General features: G+C 36.9%; 1 protein-coding gene across 5 annotated transcripts in view; it reads left to right on the top strand.

Annotated features, from left to right (window-relative positions):
* LOC138716310 (UNC93-like protein) overlaps window positions 1–17,008 on the top strand; it is a 298,280-nt gene that overhangs the window by 267,448 nt on the left and 13,824 nt on the right. For all 5 annotated transcript variants that reach the window (XM_069849261.1, XM_069849259.1, XM_069849256.1 and 2 more), the window contains one exon: window positions 2,171–2,438. In XM_069849261.1, coding sequence (XP_069705362.1) covers window positions 2,171–2,438 — 268 coding nt within the window. The remainder of the gene's footprint in view (window positions 1–2,170; window positions 2,439–17,008) is intronic.

The raw sequence follows: 17,008 nt of genomic DNA, 5'->3' as shown, positions 1-17,008 counted from the left end.
GACAACCGAAGGTCCTCAGTTGATATTCGCAATAATAAGGGAACAGACCCCTACCAGGGTCACGAGAGATCAAAGAGGACACGTTCGCTTGTACTTATCATTACCACACTTACGAAAGACTTCCTTGGCTCAGAGTCATTACGGTTTAAAGCTTCATTACTCTAAGTTTGGGCCTATTACTTGTACACCCACGCCACCATTACCTGCTGAATCTTTATCACGACGAACTTGGGAGTCATAAACTACGTCAATTTTGAATATCTGTGATAGTAGACAAAATTACGTCATATCTGAATTTCAACTTTATTTATTTTAATTACTAACGTAATTTAGGTAGCCTATGTTGTGATAAAGATGTGGCGAACACTAGAGAAATTGTGGGATGTTTTAGGCGAAAAAAACTTCGCCACAACTTCTCTGCCCATTATAATCCTGCCAGGGACTAAACTCTGGTAAAGATTGGTCTTAATACACGGGATATACAGTGTGTCTCAAAAGCAGACCGGCAAAACCTTCTGGCATACTTTTAACTAAAAGAAAAGCACACAAAAGAAAAAGGCTCCAATCTTCTAACTCAAACACTTCTTGACATGTCAAATAAACGTGGTTTGTGATTAGGCAGTGTGTTGATATACACAATACGTGTTGGACATTTTTGTTTACTACCTGGCATGGAACTGTTTAACTTCTAACTTGCAGCGGAATTAGAGAACAGCTCTTCATACACTGCCTAATCACTATGAGTTAGGTTCAGTTTTCCACAATAATAGGTAAAAAAAAAAAATTGAGAATGTCTTTCCTACAAATAACAGATATATATTTCCTTTTTTAGACCTTTCATTATTGGGGCTAAGTTTTAACAAATTCACAGAATGATAACTTGAATATTATTTAAAATAGGACTGTAGGGTTTTCACCGGCATATTTCTTTACTCTGTGGCTACTACCACAATTAATTTGTCGTTCTATTTTTGAAACGCCCTGTATATCCCGCTGAATTTCTTTCTGTGGCAGAATTTTTATGACTTAAAAAAACATATAAGCTGTCAAAATCATGCAGTTAGTAACAATATAGCTATAGTAACTAAACGTCTAATTGTCATTTTTATCCAAGGAAAAAAGAATTATAAGTGCTGTACTTCTGTAAAGTAGCAGAGTAGGGTTAAAACCGCATGGTCCAGTTCACGCGACACGAACCAATAGTAAACAGTATTCAACAGCTTACATTTGCTGCTTATTTACACGATACCAATACAGTTCCGCGCTTTTTCGCTCTGTTGACAACAGTAAATGCTGCTCTCCCGAGCTCGTCTTGGACTTTTATGAGGGTAACATTATTCGCAATTCTAGCTATTAATTCGTCCTTTGTACTTATTTTGTTTTTGTATACTTCGCCTTTCATCCACCTCCACAAACAAAAATCGACAGGAGTAAAGTCTGGAGAACTTTGTGGCCAATACAGGTCTATCCATCGTTCGAGGAACTAAAAACAGCTGTTTCTCTACACGCATTATGAACAGTTGAGTTGGGTGTAATATACAGTATATCCTCCAGTTGTTCCTATTTTTTTAAATCGAAGGCAGTACTGTTCGTAATGGGTGTAGATAAACAGCTGTTTTTAGTTCCTCGTCTTGCATTGGCCACCAAGTTCTCCAGACTTTACTCCTGTCGATTTTTGTTTGTGGGGGTGGATGAAAGGCGAAGTATACAAAAAACAAAGTAAGTGGGCCAACAAAGGAAGATCGGTAGAATTGAGAGTAGTGTTGCAAATAGACGAGCTCAGAAAGAGGAGCACTTACTGTTATCGAAGCAGGAAGTTCAAAATTATGGCAGCACTAACTTTTTTGTGTAGACCAACACGAATTCCCAAAACTGCATCCACCATGTCTACACTCATTCTCGTTCCAGATTTTGTTCCAACACGATTTAACCGAATAAAAATTCTTTCGACTTCTGATTTCGACCAAGAAAGGACCAATCTCGACATTATAAATTCAATTTCTTTAAAAGTATTTCTTTCACTGACATCACGATAATTAAATACCTCACACCAAACACGCACAGAATTTTTATTTAAAGACCAGCTACATTCCAACTGCACAGCATAAAGACTAGATTTGTGTGAAAGACATCCAGATTTATAACACAAGAACTTTCTGTGTCCTTACAGGCGTACGTATCCTGCGCTCTGGGAATCCACAATGTTGGTTACGTCATGATCTGTTTCGGAGTGGTCAACGCCGCCTGCTCCGTCATCTTCGGTTCCATCATGAAGTTCGTGGGTCGCGTGCCACTCATGGCACTCGGCGCCCTTGTCCACGCGTGTCTGGTGGGAGTACTGCTCATCTGGAGGCCGCATCCCAGCTCCCCCATCGTATTCTTCACGATCTCAGGACTCTGGGGCGTCGGGGACGCCGTGTGGCAGACGCAAGTCAACGGTAAGCATAAATAATTCACCTCGTAATAATGGTGGGCTGTGGGGAAACTGGTATGAAAACTGACAGTATCAGAAGAGAGGTTTCTCCAACACCACATGTTGGTGTGAGCAATTGGAATGTCACAGGGAAAGTTCCTGCTATATCATATGTTGGTATGTTTTTTTAGTAGGTTATTTTACGACGCTTTATCAACATCTAGGTTATTTAGCGTCTGAATGAGATGAAGGTGATAATGCTGGTGAAATGAGTCCGGGTCCAACACCGAAAGATTTTGGAATGAGCAATTGGAATGTCAAAGGGAAAGTTCCTCCTGTATCAAATGTTGGTATGAGCAATTGGAATATCACAGGGAAAGTTCCTCCTATATCACATGTTGGTATGAGCAATTGGAATGTCACAGGGAAAGTTCCTCCTATATCACATATTGGTATGAGCAATTGGAATGTCACAGGGAAAGTTCCTCCTATATCACATGTTAGTATGAGAAAGGGGAGTATCATAGGGAAAATTGCTGTAACACATGTTGCTATAAGAAATGGGCAGTGAAAATCCTCCAACACAAGTTAGTATGAGAAAAGATCCTCTAAGGCAGGAGTGGATTCAGATATTGCTGTTCGTACAGTAAACACGGTCAGTGCAGCAGGTCCTTGAAGGCCGTTGTAAGGCTGCGAACAGCGAAGGGACAACGACGCGCAACATTTGCATTCAGAACGACCCTGCGACACACGCAGGCCTTGCCGTCCCACGCGTGCTCGTTCTTGACTCACATCTGCATTCTTCGCGTGGCAAATCTGTAATAATCGGCTGATGAGACGTTGCTTGTTCTAAATTACAACTAAATTTGTGTAACTGAGCTCCCTCGATCACCTTCACCGAGTAACATGATACTCCATAGTCACTGTTCCCGCATTCCCAGCATAGCTTGTTCCAAGCTTTCACGTGACCTCTGACTTCTAAGTGACTGCCAAGTTACAACTCTGCCCAAATTACGGTACGTCGGGGAACTATTCATTAACATAATTAGCCATGCTTCAGAAATGAGTAGCTGTTCATTAGATGTACTGCTTTGTAGACAACGCCAGCCTTGTTCGAATAAAGGCATGAGCGAATAAAGTGAACTCACGCATTAAAAAAGAAAATGAAAGAATGAAGAGAAGTTTTTCTTTTACATGTCACTGCACCTTCTCATCTCTCTCGTACACACCTGCTCCTTCTCGTCCCCTCAGCACAACGCTGGAATATCTCGTCACTTTCAGCGCACTCCTGCTCCTTCTCGTCCCCCTCAGTACAGCCCTGATCCGTCTCATCTCCTCGGGCCAACCTTGATCTATCTCGTCACTCCTAGCACATTCCTGATCCTTCTCATCCCTTCCAGTACACCACTGGACCTTCTCGTCCACTCAGCACAACCTTGATCCCTCTGGTCACTCTTAGCACATTCCTGATCCTTCTCGTCCCTTCCAGTACACCACTGGACCTTCTCGTCCACTCAGCACAACCTTGATCCATCTCGTCACTCCTAGCACATTCCTGATCCTTCTCGTCCCTTCCAGTACACCACTGGACCTTCTCGTCCACTCAGCACAACCTTGATCCATCTCGTCACTCCTAGCACATTCCTGATCCTTCTCGTCCCTTCCAGCACAACTCTGATTCCTCTACTCTCCCTCAGTATATCCCTGTACCATCTCATCCCTCTCAGCATATTCCTGCTCCTTCTCGTCCATCCCAGCGCAGATTCTTAACGTTCCTCCCAGCGCATCCCTAATCCTTTTCATCACTTTCAGCACAATTTTGATTGTTTTCTTTACCATCACTGTATCCTTGCTCTTTTCAGTTCCCTTCAGTGTACAGCTGCTCTTTCTGGTCCCTCTCAGTGCATCTCTGATTCTTATCTCTCCCATATAAATGTATAGCAGTCTTACTAATAAACCGTGTATAGTCTTTATACCAGACTTATGCAGAGTTGAGACAGAAAATGTTACTAATAAACCGTGAATAAGCTATGGACGCATAAACAGGCTGTAACTATACAATGGGAATTGCTTTGCAGTAGTTATATACACGAAACCCCTTGTTTAAGCGTTGTATATAGGGAAAAAATGGCCGCCCCTTTAACAGCTGTTCGTAACGACTGTCATTTTATGATGACGTTTACCTTGTAACCACAGAAGAACAAACCAAAGATCATAGAATTATTAGAATAATATTGCTGTAGCTTGTACTCTTTGACCAAAATGTAGTGTGCTAATCGATTAGAGCCAGTTGTACTATCGATATTTAACTCGCCACACTAGAGCGCTCTACCGGATCCAGTAGAGAACCTCAGATATTCTATTATCTTTCGTAACGAAGTAATGACGAAACTATGACGCAGCTGTGTAACAGTTATACTATTATACATGACGTATGTAGTGATTATTAGTAAGGAATTTACACACGACTTATAAACGAGCTACTCATTGTATAAGTATAAGACAGTTAAACGTCTGTATATAGGGTTTTTATTAGTAAGACCGTAGATGTATGGCACTGTTTGTTGTTAAAGAAAAGTGTACAACCGTTGCTATATAAAAATTTAAAGAGAGTAGGTTTGAATCAAGCTATCTTTTTATTGGATGCGTACTATAGCAAAATATACAATTTTTCTCGCTTCTCTAGGCACTAGGCGTTCAGTTGTTGGCAAATACGAAACTGTAAATGCATCGAGAAGCGAGGGAGGTGGACAGCAGCGGCATGTGTAAAATGCGCCAATCTCGGACGATGTTCGCCTTTCACTTCGGACCCGTACCAGCTAGAGGCACGGCCGACTGTACGATCCGGTCTTATCTGGATATGTGTGAGTAACCAGAGAGAGACAGAGTCGTGTTCTTTATAACTGGTCTACACGGTCACCGGGAAATTTCGCGAGAACGCGCCGCAGGCCTCTACTGTAACATCACGCTAAAATATAATCTAACCTGCCCTAAACTAGAAATTTAATGACACTTCTCGACTTTTTATACCCACTTAAAATGTATTCAGATTTCTTTCTGCAGTGCTTCAAAGAGTTTCACAATTTGTCACGAAAGGAAAGACGAATATGAAACATGAACACGACTTACCACAGCCATGCAGGCAAAATTACGTATTTTGTATCACATTTATGCGATCATGTAACATACCCACTATAAACGTAAGTAAAGTTATGATTACTGAATCTACTTCCTACGCTGCAGACACTATGCAAATATTGGTTGACTTAAACTAGAATTTTAATTGACGATAGCAAGGGAGATTTCCCCCAAGGATTTCAGATAAATATAAACCATTGTACTACATTAATGTTCAACTACATTTAAACTTAAGTTACAAATAACTTAATTAAAATTATATATTCTATAATTTCAGCCTAGCACAGAGTGTTTCAAAAGTAACGTTTAATTGCAAATAAACTGAACGAGGATATTTGTACAAAAAGAACAGATTCGTCAAAGCATGCATTTAGAAGGGGACATTTCAGCGAATAAAATAGTAAATAAATCAGTAAATAATAAACAAATAAAATAAGTAAATAAATAAAATAAATAACTCATTAAATAAATGAATAAAATAGTAAATAAATAAGTAAATAAAAAACAAATACGTAAATAAATAAAATAATTAAATACGTAAATAAATAACTAATTAAATAAATGAATAAATTAATTAAAGAAGTACATAAATAAGTAACTAAAATATGTAAATAAAAAGATAAATGAAATAAGTTAGTAAATAAATAAACACTAAAAAATGGTAACACAATTAGGTTATACTACTATTTAATAACTATTTCACTTGCTAACATATTCCATTGTCGGGCATAGCCTTGGCATCCTGCAATATGAAATTCATGGGTAAACATTTGACAGTAGCTTTAGAAATTAGATAAGATAAGATAATAACTGCCTCCCATTGGAGGTAGCCCAGAAGGACTCAGTATACTCTCCTACATGAATTTTACAGTATTAAATGTTTACATAAATTTTGTAGAAAGAAAATTAAAATAAACATATATGAATAATTATAAAGTGAAGAAAAAAATTAAACAGAGTGAATATGATGACTCAGAATTTGGCAAGAGCGTTTCAAAACTGAAGTTATGATGTCAGCAGTAAGTGTCTGTGGTAGTTCAAAAGTGAAACAGCAAAATTGAACAAATATTTGAAGTTACAACATTTTATTTTGAACTAGGCATTTTCATTTAGTGAATTGTCGCCAATATGATAACTCTTATGATACATGAATAAGAATAGTCCTACTTTGGAATATAGTAACACATACAGAAAGACATTATATTATAAATTAAGATATTTAATAAGGCTACTTACATTTGCTAGTACGGCCATCATGCAATATCACGGCCCACTGTATTTTTAAGAAAACATAGTTAACATCTGAACATCAGGTGCGACAAGATATTAAACAAATGCGCATCAGGTGCGACAAGATTGCAGTTGATAGTTGGCTTTGATTGGTTAAATCTCAATAGATTCTTTAGATTCTTATACTCCAATGGGGCATTGGTAGGCTACATGAACGAAATAGTCCTATAAATGTTCCACTCATGTTTGTCTTTGAGTTGCTAGGTAACGGACAATTGATATCGTTTTGAAATACAGGGAAGATAGTACTTATAAATTATCGATTTCCGATATTAAATCCCTGTATACAGTATACTGATTTCATGAGCTATCAAAATGTGAAATTAAGTTTTTCTGAGCATTATCATTATCATTCTCATTACTGTATCGTCTTCACGTCAAATCAGTTTAATAACCTGGTGGTCAAAACTGAGACGGAATGTAGCGACTCCAGCAAAGCCTGCCACTTTCATTTTCGAGCCAAAGCCGGCTGCATTGTGCTCCATTGTTTCTACCGTACATGTACTTGATTACCTGTACGGGTTATGCAACGCCGCGGACACGGTACGCTGATCATCAACTGTGCAATTTGCGGCGGCCACAGGCGCATGTTCGTTCAGGGAGACGGGCTGCATCTGTTACCATAGTAATACCACGAGAGGTTCTCATGTCGTCGAAAAATTCACTCGCGTCAAATGAAATAAAGTAAACGCATACTATTATTGGATAAGACATTTTGATTGCTTATATACATCGTATAATATGAAAATATTTACTACCAGAGCCATCTAGTATTGACTATTCTTACTACGGCTACACATTATGAGAAACAAGCGAATAATTTAAATATATCGGTACTTTACTTTTATTTCAAACACAATGGAATTTTAATTAAATGTACAATATTATAGAAGTGATATTCCATAAAAATGTAAATTTATTGGATATACTTGATGCCGACAGAATTGACGCTGATTATTCCCGAGTTTTATTAACTATTTCGCCCATGTACCAACGCACCAATGGAGTGTAAGAATATTTTCAGTTAAAACCAATAAAAGTAAACTATCAACTGCAATCTTGTCACACCTCATGCGCATCTGTCGTACCTGATGTTCATATGTTTAATGTTTCCTTAACAATAAAGTGGGCCATGATATTGCGGGATGGCCGTGCTAGCAAATGTACGAGTATTATATCTTAATTTATAATAGCCTATAATCTGTTTCTGTATGTCATAAATTATTTATTAATACATTCGCGAAATAGTCTTATTCATATATTGCAAGAGTTCTAACCTTGTCGATAATGCAGTAAATGAAAGTAGCCTATCTAGTTTAAAACAAAATATTACGACCTCAAATATTTCGTAATTTTGTTATTTCACTCATCATAATTTCTACAGCTACTGTCAAATGTTTAACTATGAACTTCATATCGGAGAAGGTAACGACTATGCCAACCAATGAAATAAATAAACATATATATATATATATATATATATATATATATAAAGTTAGCAATCTAAATATCTCACTTCGTACAAATATAATTATATTAACTTATTTTTATTATTGTTATTATTATTATATTATTATTATTATTATTATTATTATTATTATTATTATTATTATTATTATTGCTCGTGAAAGTCTTATTCAAATATCACACGAGTTCTCATCTCTTTCAAATATTCCGTTAGATGGCAGTATGTGTTATGGTGAGCTGTTCTCTTGTTACCAGTTGTGCCAACTATACAATCTTCATTGAACTCTATCTTTGATACGTGACTATCCATAATCTCACAAAGCAGAAGCTATAACATAATCTAAATAATATAAAGAAGATAGACGATAGAAAAGTTTTAATTAAGGATGATGAAATAAACATGAATCATTTTAAAAGGTACAATTGAGTACCTCCGTGGAAAAAGTTTGGTTTTAACATGTTGCCCAAAGTGTTACCTACATCCAATCTTATTCCACAAAGATTCTCAGTTATTGAAAGTACAATGTTGTCAAACAAAGAACAATTGCTAAGGAGGTGATAAAAATAAACAAATGCTAGGGAGGTGATAAAAACAAATGATATGGGGGTGATAAAAATTGTAGGATAAGCAGCCATGATTGGTTGAAATACGTCGTTCCGTACTGCTTTACTTACTTATGGCTTTTAGAGAACCCGCAGGTTCATTGCCGCCCTCACATAAGCCCGCCATCGGTCCTATCCTGTACAAGATTAATCCAGTCTCCATCATCATATCCCACCTCCCTCAAATCCATTTCAATATTATCCTCCCACCTACGTCTCGGCCTCCCAAAGGTCTTTTTCCCTCCGACCTCCCAACTAACAGTCTATGTGCATTTCTGTATTCGTCCATACGTGCTACATGTCCTGCCCATCTCAGACGTCTGGATTTAATGTTTCTAATTATGCCAGATGAAGAATACAATGCGTCCAGTTCTGCGTTGTGTAACTTCATTCTCCATACCGTTTTATTAGTCAAAAGTAGTCTGACATAGTAAAAGTGTAATAGTCTATGATAATTAGGTTCTGGCGCTACTTACTGATCTGTGGAAACAATTGCGAATCATTACGTACAAGACAAGAGTTACTGTATAAAATATACAATATCACAGGGATAGATGGGGAATGTCAAAAGTTCATTTTTCTGTTAGAGAAAAGTTTGCAGAAATTATTCAAGAAAACAGAATTCTTTTATTAATGTTAAGTGAGGACAATTAGTAATAAAAAATGTGTATAGTCTTGGGCTGAAATTTGAGCTATGCCTTAGACCAGACTCGGTATTACATTGAGGTTCAATTATCGGAGAAAAATATCATATTTATCTTCTTGTAGAATAAACACCATTTTACGGATACTTGATTTTGTGGTAATATGTTAATTAATGTCTAAAAACGTTATATAGACCTACAGGTATGAGATTTGTTGAATAATCGAAATGCTTATTTAAACAAACTTTAACGATTCTCTCAATTCAATTTAAGTAATTAGAGACCACAACCCACGCTAGTATTTGAAAATGTATCCGCACAATCAGCATTTATGTCTTCCGTCATACAACCTACGTAAACACATTACGTAAAATTTAGATAACATAAAAGTTTCTGAGCAAAGTATTCAATGTCTGTAGTAAACCGGATCCCTCGACAACTTTGAAAATGGCTGATTTCAAGGTCTCTCACCCCTACGACAGACGAGTTATGTCAATATGGGCGACGTTGAAGTGCGGGTGATTAAGCTGACGGAAATGAAATGACGTTGATGATTATCTTGAAAAAAATAATGATAAAGGAACAGAGACAAACTTATATTTTCGATTTAGCACGCATGTACTTTTTCTTAGACCACATTGCTGTATAATACTGGCAGTGAACATTGTACAATATTTTCTTGGATTTTAAGTGTCCTTTACGTTCCAATTATAAGAATGGGAAAGAAATTGTGGAGTTGCGAAGATCCGATTTTTAGACTTAAACGTAAATAAGCGTTTTTAGAATTTTCATGTCTGCGCACTGATTTCACTTAAATCACAGATTTTCAAACTGGTAAACGTTAACTAGTTCGATTAATTAAAATGTGTCTCAGTGAAACTTACAGCAGAGTCCGTATAGGCCAATTTCTATCTGATGCTTTTCCAATTCACTGCGGGCTAAAGCAAGGAGATGCACTATCACCTTTACTTTTTAACTTCGCTCTAGAATATGCCGTTAGGAAAGTTCAGGATAACAGAGAGGGTTTGGAATTGAACGGGTTACATCAGCTGCTTGTCTATGCAGATGACGTGAATATGTTAGGAGAAAATCCACAAACGATTAGGGAAAACACGGAAGTTTTAATTGAAGCAAGTAAAGAGATAGGTTTGGAAGTAAATCCCGAAAACAAAGTATATGATAATGTCTCGTGACCAGAATATTGTACGAAATGGAAATATAAAAATTGTATTTACTAAAGATGTTATTATTTTGGTCCAACAGAATAATATCTGTTATAGTGACAATTAATATTTGAGGAGAAAAATTCGCTCCGGCGCCGGGGATCGAACCCGAGTCCTTGGTTCTACGTACCAAGCGCTCTGACCACTGAGCTACGCCGAATTCAATCCACAGCACCGGATCGAACTCTCTTCCTACAGAATTATTCTCCCTTTTTGTGGCCTGACTCCAAGTTGGGCATATATACGTTGACGTTTATATTTCAAGTCAACTGCCATTATACAAGGAGCGCACTCAGCTGAGTGACTAATGGCCGGGATTCCGCAGTAAAGTGCACAGAAATCTGTACAGAATCATGCACTGCTAGCTAGACGAATTTACTAAAGATGTTATTATTTTGATCCAACAGAATAATATCTGTTATAGTGACAATTAATTGTGCGCTCCTTGACAATTTGCTACGAATTTCAAACACAAGAGAATTTTAGAAAACGGCTATTTTTCCTAAAGAAAATAACAAACAATCTGGATTTTAATGTGCGAACGAGGTGTACAATTTGTATAAATAAAAAAAAGTAATATTTCTAACTCTATCCCAAAATTCATTGATATAAGTACATTCATTCCGAAGTAATTAATTTTTCTCCTACAAAAAATGTAATTTTTCAACAAGTTTTCTTAGTAGAATTCGAAGTTTAAAAGATAGAGATATTGGATTTGCAGTAAAAAAACTTCTTTTTTTTTTACAGACTTTACGTTCCTGTATAAATAACAGGGGATTTCGTATAAGGACAGGAGTGAAACATCACTTATTAAGGGGTGTCCTTAAATTTCTGGTAGAAACTGTAAAAGCGCAATATAGTACTGCTGTAGAATCTTTAGTGTATTGTGAATATTAATAATTTAAATGTGTATTGATTAAGGCGATTGAGTGAAAGAAAAGGTCTTATGGCCTTAACAGTCTATTCTATTCATGACTGACAGTGAAACCAGTGGGCCAAGGTTCAAATCCTAGCTAGAACAATTTGCCTGGTTGAAGTTTTTCCGGTGCTTTCTCTCAACCCATCTCACTCAGACGCTAGATAACCATCGCAGTTGATAAAGCGTCGTTAAATAAACCCATTAAAAAGGCACTTTAAAAGCAAACATTAATGCAGTGTACCTCGGTTATAACGCGGGTTTACGGAAGAGGCCTACACATTTGAGCAACGTTACAAGACTGAAGTGTTGTAACAGACGTCTGCATTGTTCTTCATTTCAGTGACTTCCTAACGGTCTAGAAATATCTTAATTTTGCACTATTTAGCAGGATAAACGTAGTTGCGTATTTAGTATTTTAGCAACACGTGAAATGGTATGAATGCCTTATAAATCCTTTACTCGGTAAGGAAGTTTTTCTCCTCTTCAGCAAGCGTAGAGTGCCCTGGTATTTCCGATAAACTGTACTTATTGTATCGCTCGTTGACACTATTTTCTTACTTAGTGGGAAAACCTCCTGCAGTGAGAGATTTGCAGGAGCAACGTCCATATATTTCTGAGAACACTTTTCAAGCGGAACAGGAAAGACCCACGATAATCGGAAACCGCCTTATATCCGGGATAACACTGTACAAACAATTGTCACCGATACGAACATTAAAGCAAAGAGAAGAAGCTTAAAAAAATAGAGTGAAATCTACATTTCAATAGAATTTTAGTCCTGCTTTTGGGGAACAGAACAAGTAGAATGAAATTAACGGCAAAAAATTATATTTCATAATATTTTGGTACAATTGTCATATTTTATAAAAGCCTTCATACATATATTTCGATTTTCCCTCTCCGTTAATATTCCTATACAGGATGTTTCAAAAGTGATTGTCAATAATTTACAGAAGGAAAGTACAAACTAATCCAAGCAAAAAACTCCAATACACACTGGTCCGCAAATTAACCATTGTCCAGATAATGCACATTATCCATGTTGAATCTCTTTCGCCAACCATGTATTGTACGGTACAGAGCACACAATTTAATAAAGTTTTATGATTTTAAGGTTTATATATGAATAATTTTTTTTCTTCATAATTTCAACTTCACACCAGATAGCTCTGCTTCCACAAATCCGCTGCGCTGATTTGTTGGTTTCATCCAATTTTTGACGAAAATATAATCTGGGAAAAGTTGTGTCCAACGTTTAACCAAACTCGGTTTTACTAAAATTTGATCACGAGCAAAAGGAATTTGATATGTTTTAATTGAATTAAATTTCTTGAATACCGGTAATAAATTTAAATAAAAATTTTACCAGGAGCAAAAGGCATAAGCTGAGTTTCAGTTTCACAAAATCTTTCCATCTTTACCATCAGTGTACTTCGAACATAACGTTGACTTGCACGTCAAGTGAAAATGCAATGTTTTGCTCAAAGGGTGCTGAAGTAAATTTTGAAAATCCAAGAAATATGGAAGTCAGGTAGATTACATTAACAACCACCACTCCAAATGTATTCCATCTTAGTCATCTCCTCCTTTTTACGGATGTAGTCTTGTGACAGGCTTCAAGCTTAATTTTGGGAGTGTTTTATTGTGAGAACCCGGCTGAGGTTGCGTGTACGAATGCAGATTTCCTGTCCGTCGTGATTGCTTTGGATCTCCTAATTGAAGCGGCCAATGTAATAACGATCTGTGCTGTCAGGCATAAAATTACACCGAGAGTATGATTCGATGAAAAGATATTAACGTTGCTCATTTTTTTTACAATCATCTTACATGTCCCCGCTTACGAAAACTTGCGGAAGCTTACTGAAAATGAAAATGTAATATACATAATATCGAAGACGGTCCCATCACTGTTCATGCGAATGTATTCGTACGGATGACCTATGGATGGCCATTCTTAGAAGGGATCTTGTATGATGTACTTTTACCACTGTTGCCAACATATCGCCCTACAATCTCTCGTAACTTTTCAACAAAAAGTAGCTAAAATCTCTCCAAAGCTTGTTAAAATATCCCCAGAAATGTCGCTAAAAATTAATAATAATAATAATAATAATAATAATAATAATAATAATAATAATAATAATAATAATAAGGAAAACATACATGTGCGGAGAAAAATATAATTTCCTCGTCGTCACCCTCTTCTGCGGAGTCTGGTTGTGTTGTTTTTATTTTTTTTTTATTTTAGTTGGTTATTTAACGACGCTGTATCAACTACTAGGTTATTTAGCGTCGATGAGATTGGTGATAGCGAGATGATATTTGGCGAGATGAGGCCGAGGATTCGCCAGAGATTACCTTGTATTCACATTACGGTTGGGGAAAACCTCGGAAAAAACCCAACCAGGTAATCAGCCCTAGCGGGGATCGAACCCGCGCCCGAACGCAACTTCAGACCGGCAGGCAAGCGCCTTAAACGACTGAGCCACGCCGGTGGCTGGTTGTGTTGTTGACGGCTGTGATGTTGAGGTGGAAGGTGTGGGAACAGCTGATTGTGGATACACTGCACTTGATCCAGTCATTGACACTACGCTTTCTGGGAATTGTAAGTGTGGAAATTTACACCTAAGCGTTTGACCACATTTTTTTTTTTTTTTTGTGAAATCTAACACTTTTTAAATATATATTTAAATATATTAAAACCAGCAAAAACTACAATCTCATTTGCTTCACACGAATTGTCGGCACAAAATTCAAAACTCAATTGCCTCGGGTCGGTTCGGAGTGGAATATCTCCGCGTTGCGGGGAAGAACCAAGATCACATCAGCTGCAGCTTGCGATTCGTCACGTGTCAAAGTTGCCACCGTTTATGGGTGTTGGAGCAGTAGCATTGGGAGAGAGACCTAACCAGTGAGAATCATTGAATCAGCGTCTTTCACCCTGAGCACTGATCACAAATATATGAGATCAGGGCTTTCACGTATGAATCATTAGACTACTCAGTCATGCATCCATGCCTCTTCTAAAACTAAGAAGTGCGTGACTTCAGTTGAATGTTTTAACTTAAAAGAAAGAAAAAAGTGGAAGAATATAAAAATCAGCAGAAAAGTCGCTAATCGTATTTTACAAAATTTGTCGCCGAGACTGATTCAAAATTCCCTAGATTTAGCGACTTATCGCTAAATATGGCAACACTGACTTTTACCGTAATCTTTGCCACTGTACTACTCATTTTCGATTTTGAGACTAGAAGTTACACAATTTCGATAAATGATATTAATATGGTGTGTTACATACAACAAAATGTTTCGTAACATATGCAATCCATTGCAAGTATTGTGGAATTTAGAATCAAACATTAAAATAAGCTTTCATATAAACTTTTACCTGAAATCGATTTGGAACAAAGTTGTGGTTATTTATAGTTTTTTTTTTTTTGCCAAGGGAAGGTCCTTAACTGCAAACCCAACATTATCCAATATTCTCCCTCTTCCGCCTTTATCTTAGTCTCTGCATATGATCCAAGTAACTTAATGTCTTCTATCATCTGATTTCTTCTACCGCACACTCTTCTCCGTTCACCATTCCTTCCAGTGCATCCTTCAGTAGACAGTTTCTTCTCAGCTAGTGGCCCAAAAAATTTCTTTTTTCTTTTCTTGATCAGTTTCAGCGTAATTTTTCCTTCACTCACCCTTTCCAACACAGCTTCATTTCTTATTCTGTCTGTCCACTTCACACGCTCCATTCTTCTCCATATCCACATTTCAAATGCTTCTATTCGTTTCTCTTCGTCGTAATGTCCATGTTTCTCCCCATAAAATGCCACAATCCATACAGAGAACTTCACTAGTCTCTTCCTTATATTCTTTTTCTAAGGTCCGTAGAAAATAATCCTTTTTCTATTAAAGCTTTCTTTGCCATTGCTATCCTTCTTTTGACTTCTTGGCAGCAGCTCATGTTAATACTAATAATACACCCAAGTATTTGAAGCGATACACTGTTGCCAAACTATACAGACTTTCAGTCTAATTTTCTAATTAACCATGTATTTAATTACAAAACGTATAATAAGTTTATTTTATCAATTTTAATGTAGGCCTATTCTACTTTCCCCTTCAATCTGTACAATTATATCACTTTAATTATGTTTGTGTGTATGTACATATCATTGTTTTATTTTTTTTATTTAAGTAGGTTATTTCACGACGCTGTATCAACATTTTCGGTTATTTAGCGTCTGAATGAGGTGAAGGTGATAATGCCGGTGAAATGAGTCCGGAGTCCAGCACCGAAAGCTACCCTACCCAGTGACATCAGAGACTGTTGGAATTTAGTAGCGTTCAAAAGCAAACTTATTAAGCATTTTCTTACTGCGTAGAGTAGGTTTAATTTTTACTTAATTAAAAAAAAAAATGTTTCTCTCTTTGTAACTTTTACAACAAACTGTCTAGCTTTTATTAATCAGTTAATCCTTTAGTACTTTGATTTTTATTGGATTTGTAAATTTAATATTAATTGTAATTATAATTGTAATTGTATTCTTAATATTGTAGTTGTAATCCTCTGGTAGAGGGGAAGAGAAGGCCTGATGGCCTTATCTCTACCAGGTTAAATAAATAAATAAATAAAACAAATAAATGATTTCCTCAAATTGGGTTGAGGGAAAACCCCGGAAAAAACCTCAACCAAGTAACTTGCCCCGACCGGGATTCGAACCCGGGCCACTGGTTTCGCGGCCAGACGTGCTAGCCGTTACTCTACAGGTGTGGACTCTGTTTTAATAATAATAATAATAATAATAATAATAATAATAATAATAATAATAATCATCATCATCCATGGCACTACAGAGGTGTGCGATTATGCGTTGTGTGGTTAGCTGGGTGGGTACCGATCCCATAGACTAGCCGAAATTTCATGAGAAAATTTCTTCCCCCATGAGGACTCGAACCAGCATTCATTACATAACGCGAGTCCTAGACAGAATGCCTTAAACCACGACACCACGGCGCGGGACCTACAATAATAAACAAGCACATGCGTTTCCAGGAGAGGTTTTAAATCTAAATACTGATCTTGCCCATAGACTACAGAGTGTTCACAATATCTGCGTTCGTTTCGTTTGTAACATTAGAAAATTCGATCATGTAACACCGTCACTAGAATTGTTGTCTTGGAGTCCACTTAAAGAAAGAAGATTCTTCAACTCTCTCTTATTACTATTTAAAATCATCCACACCTCCACACCCTCTTACCTAGCATCTCGTTTTGTTTACCTTTCACTACCTCGAACCCGGAACATGTACCTTC

This window comes from Periplaneta americana, chromosome 16, assembly GCF_040183065.1.
Source record: "Periplaneta americana isolate PAMFEO1 chromosome 16, P.americana_PAMFEO1_priV1, whole genome shotgun sequence".
Classification (NCBI taxonomy): Eukaryota; Metazoa; Arthropoda; class Insecta; order Blattodea; family Blattidae; genus Periplaneta; species Periplaneta americana.
This window is presented reverse-complemented; position numbering and strand designations above follow the sequence as displayed.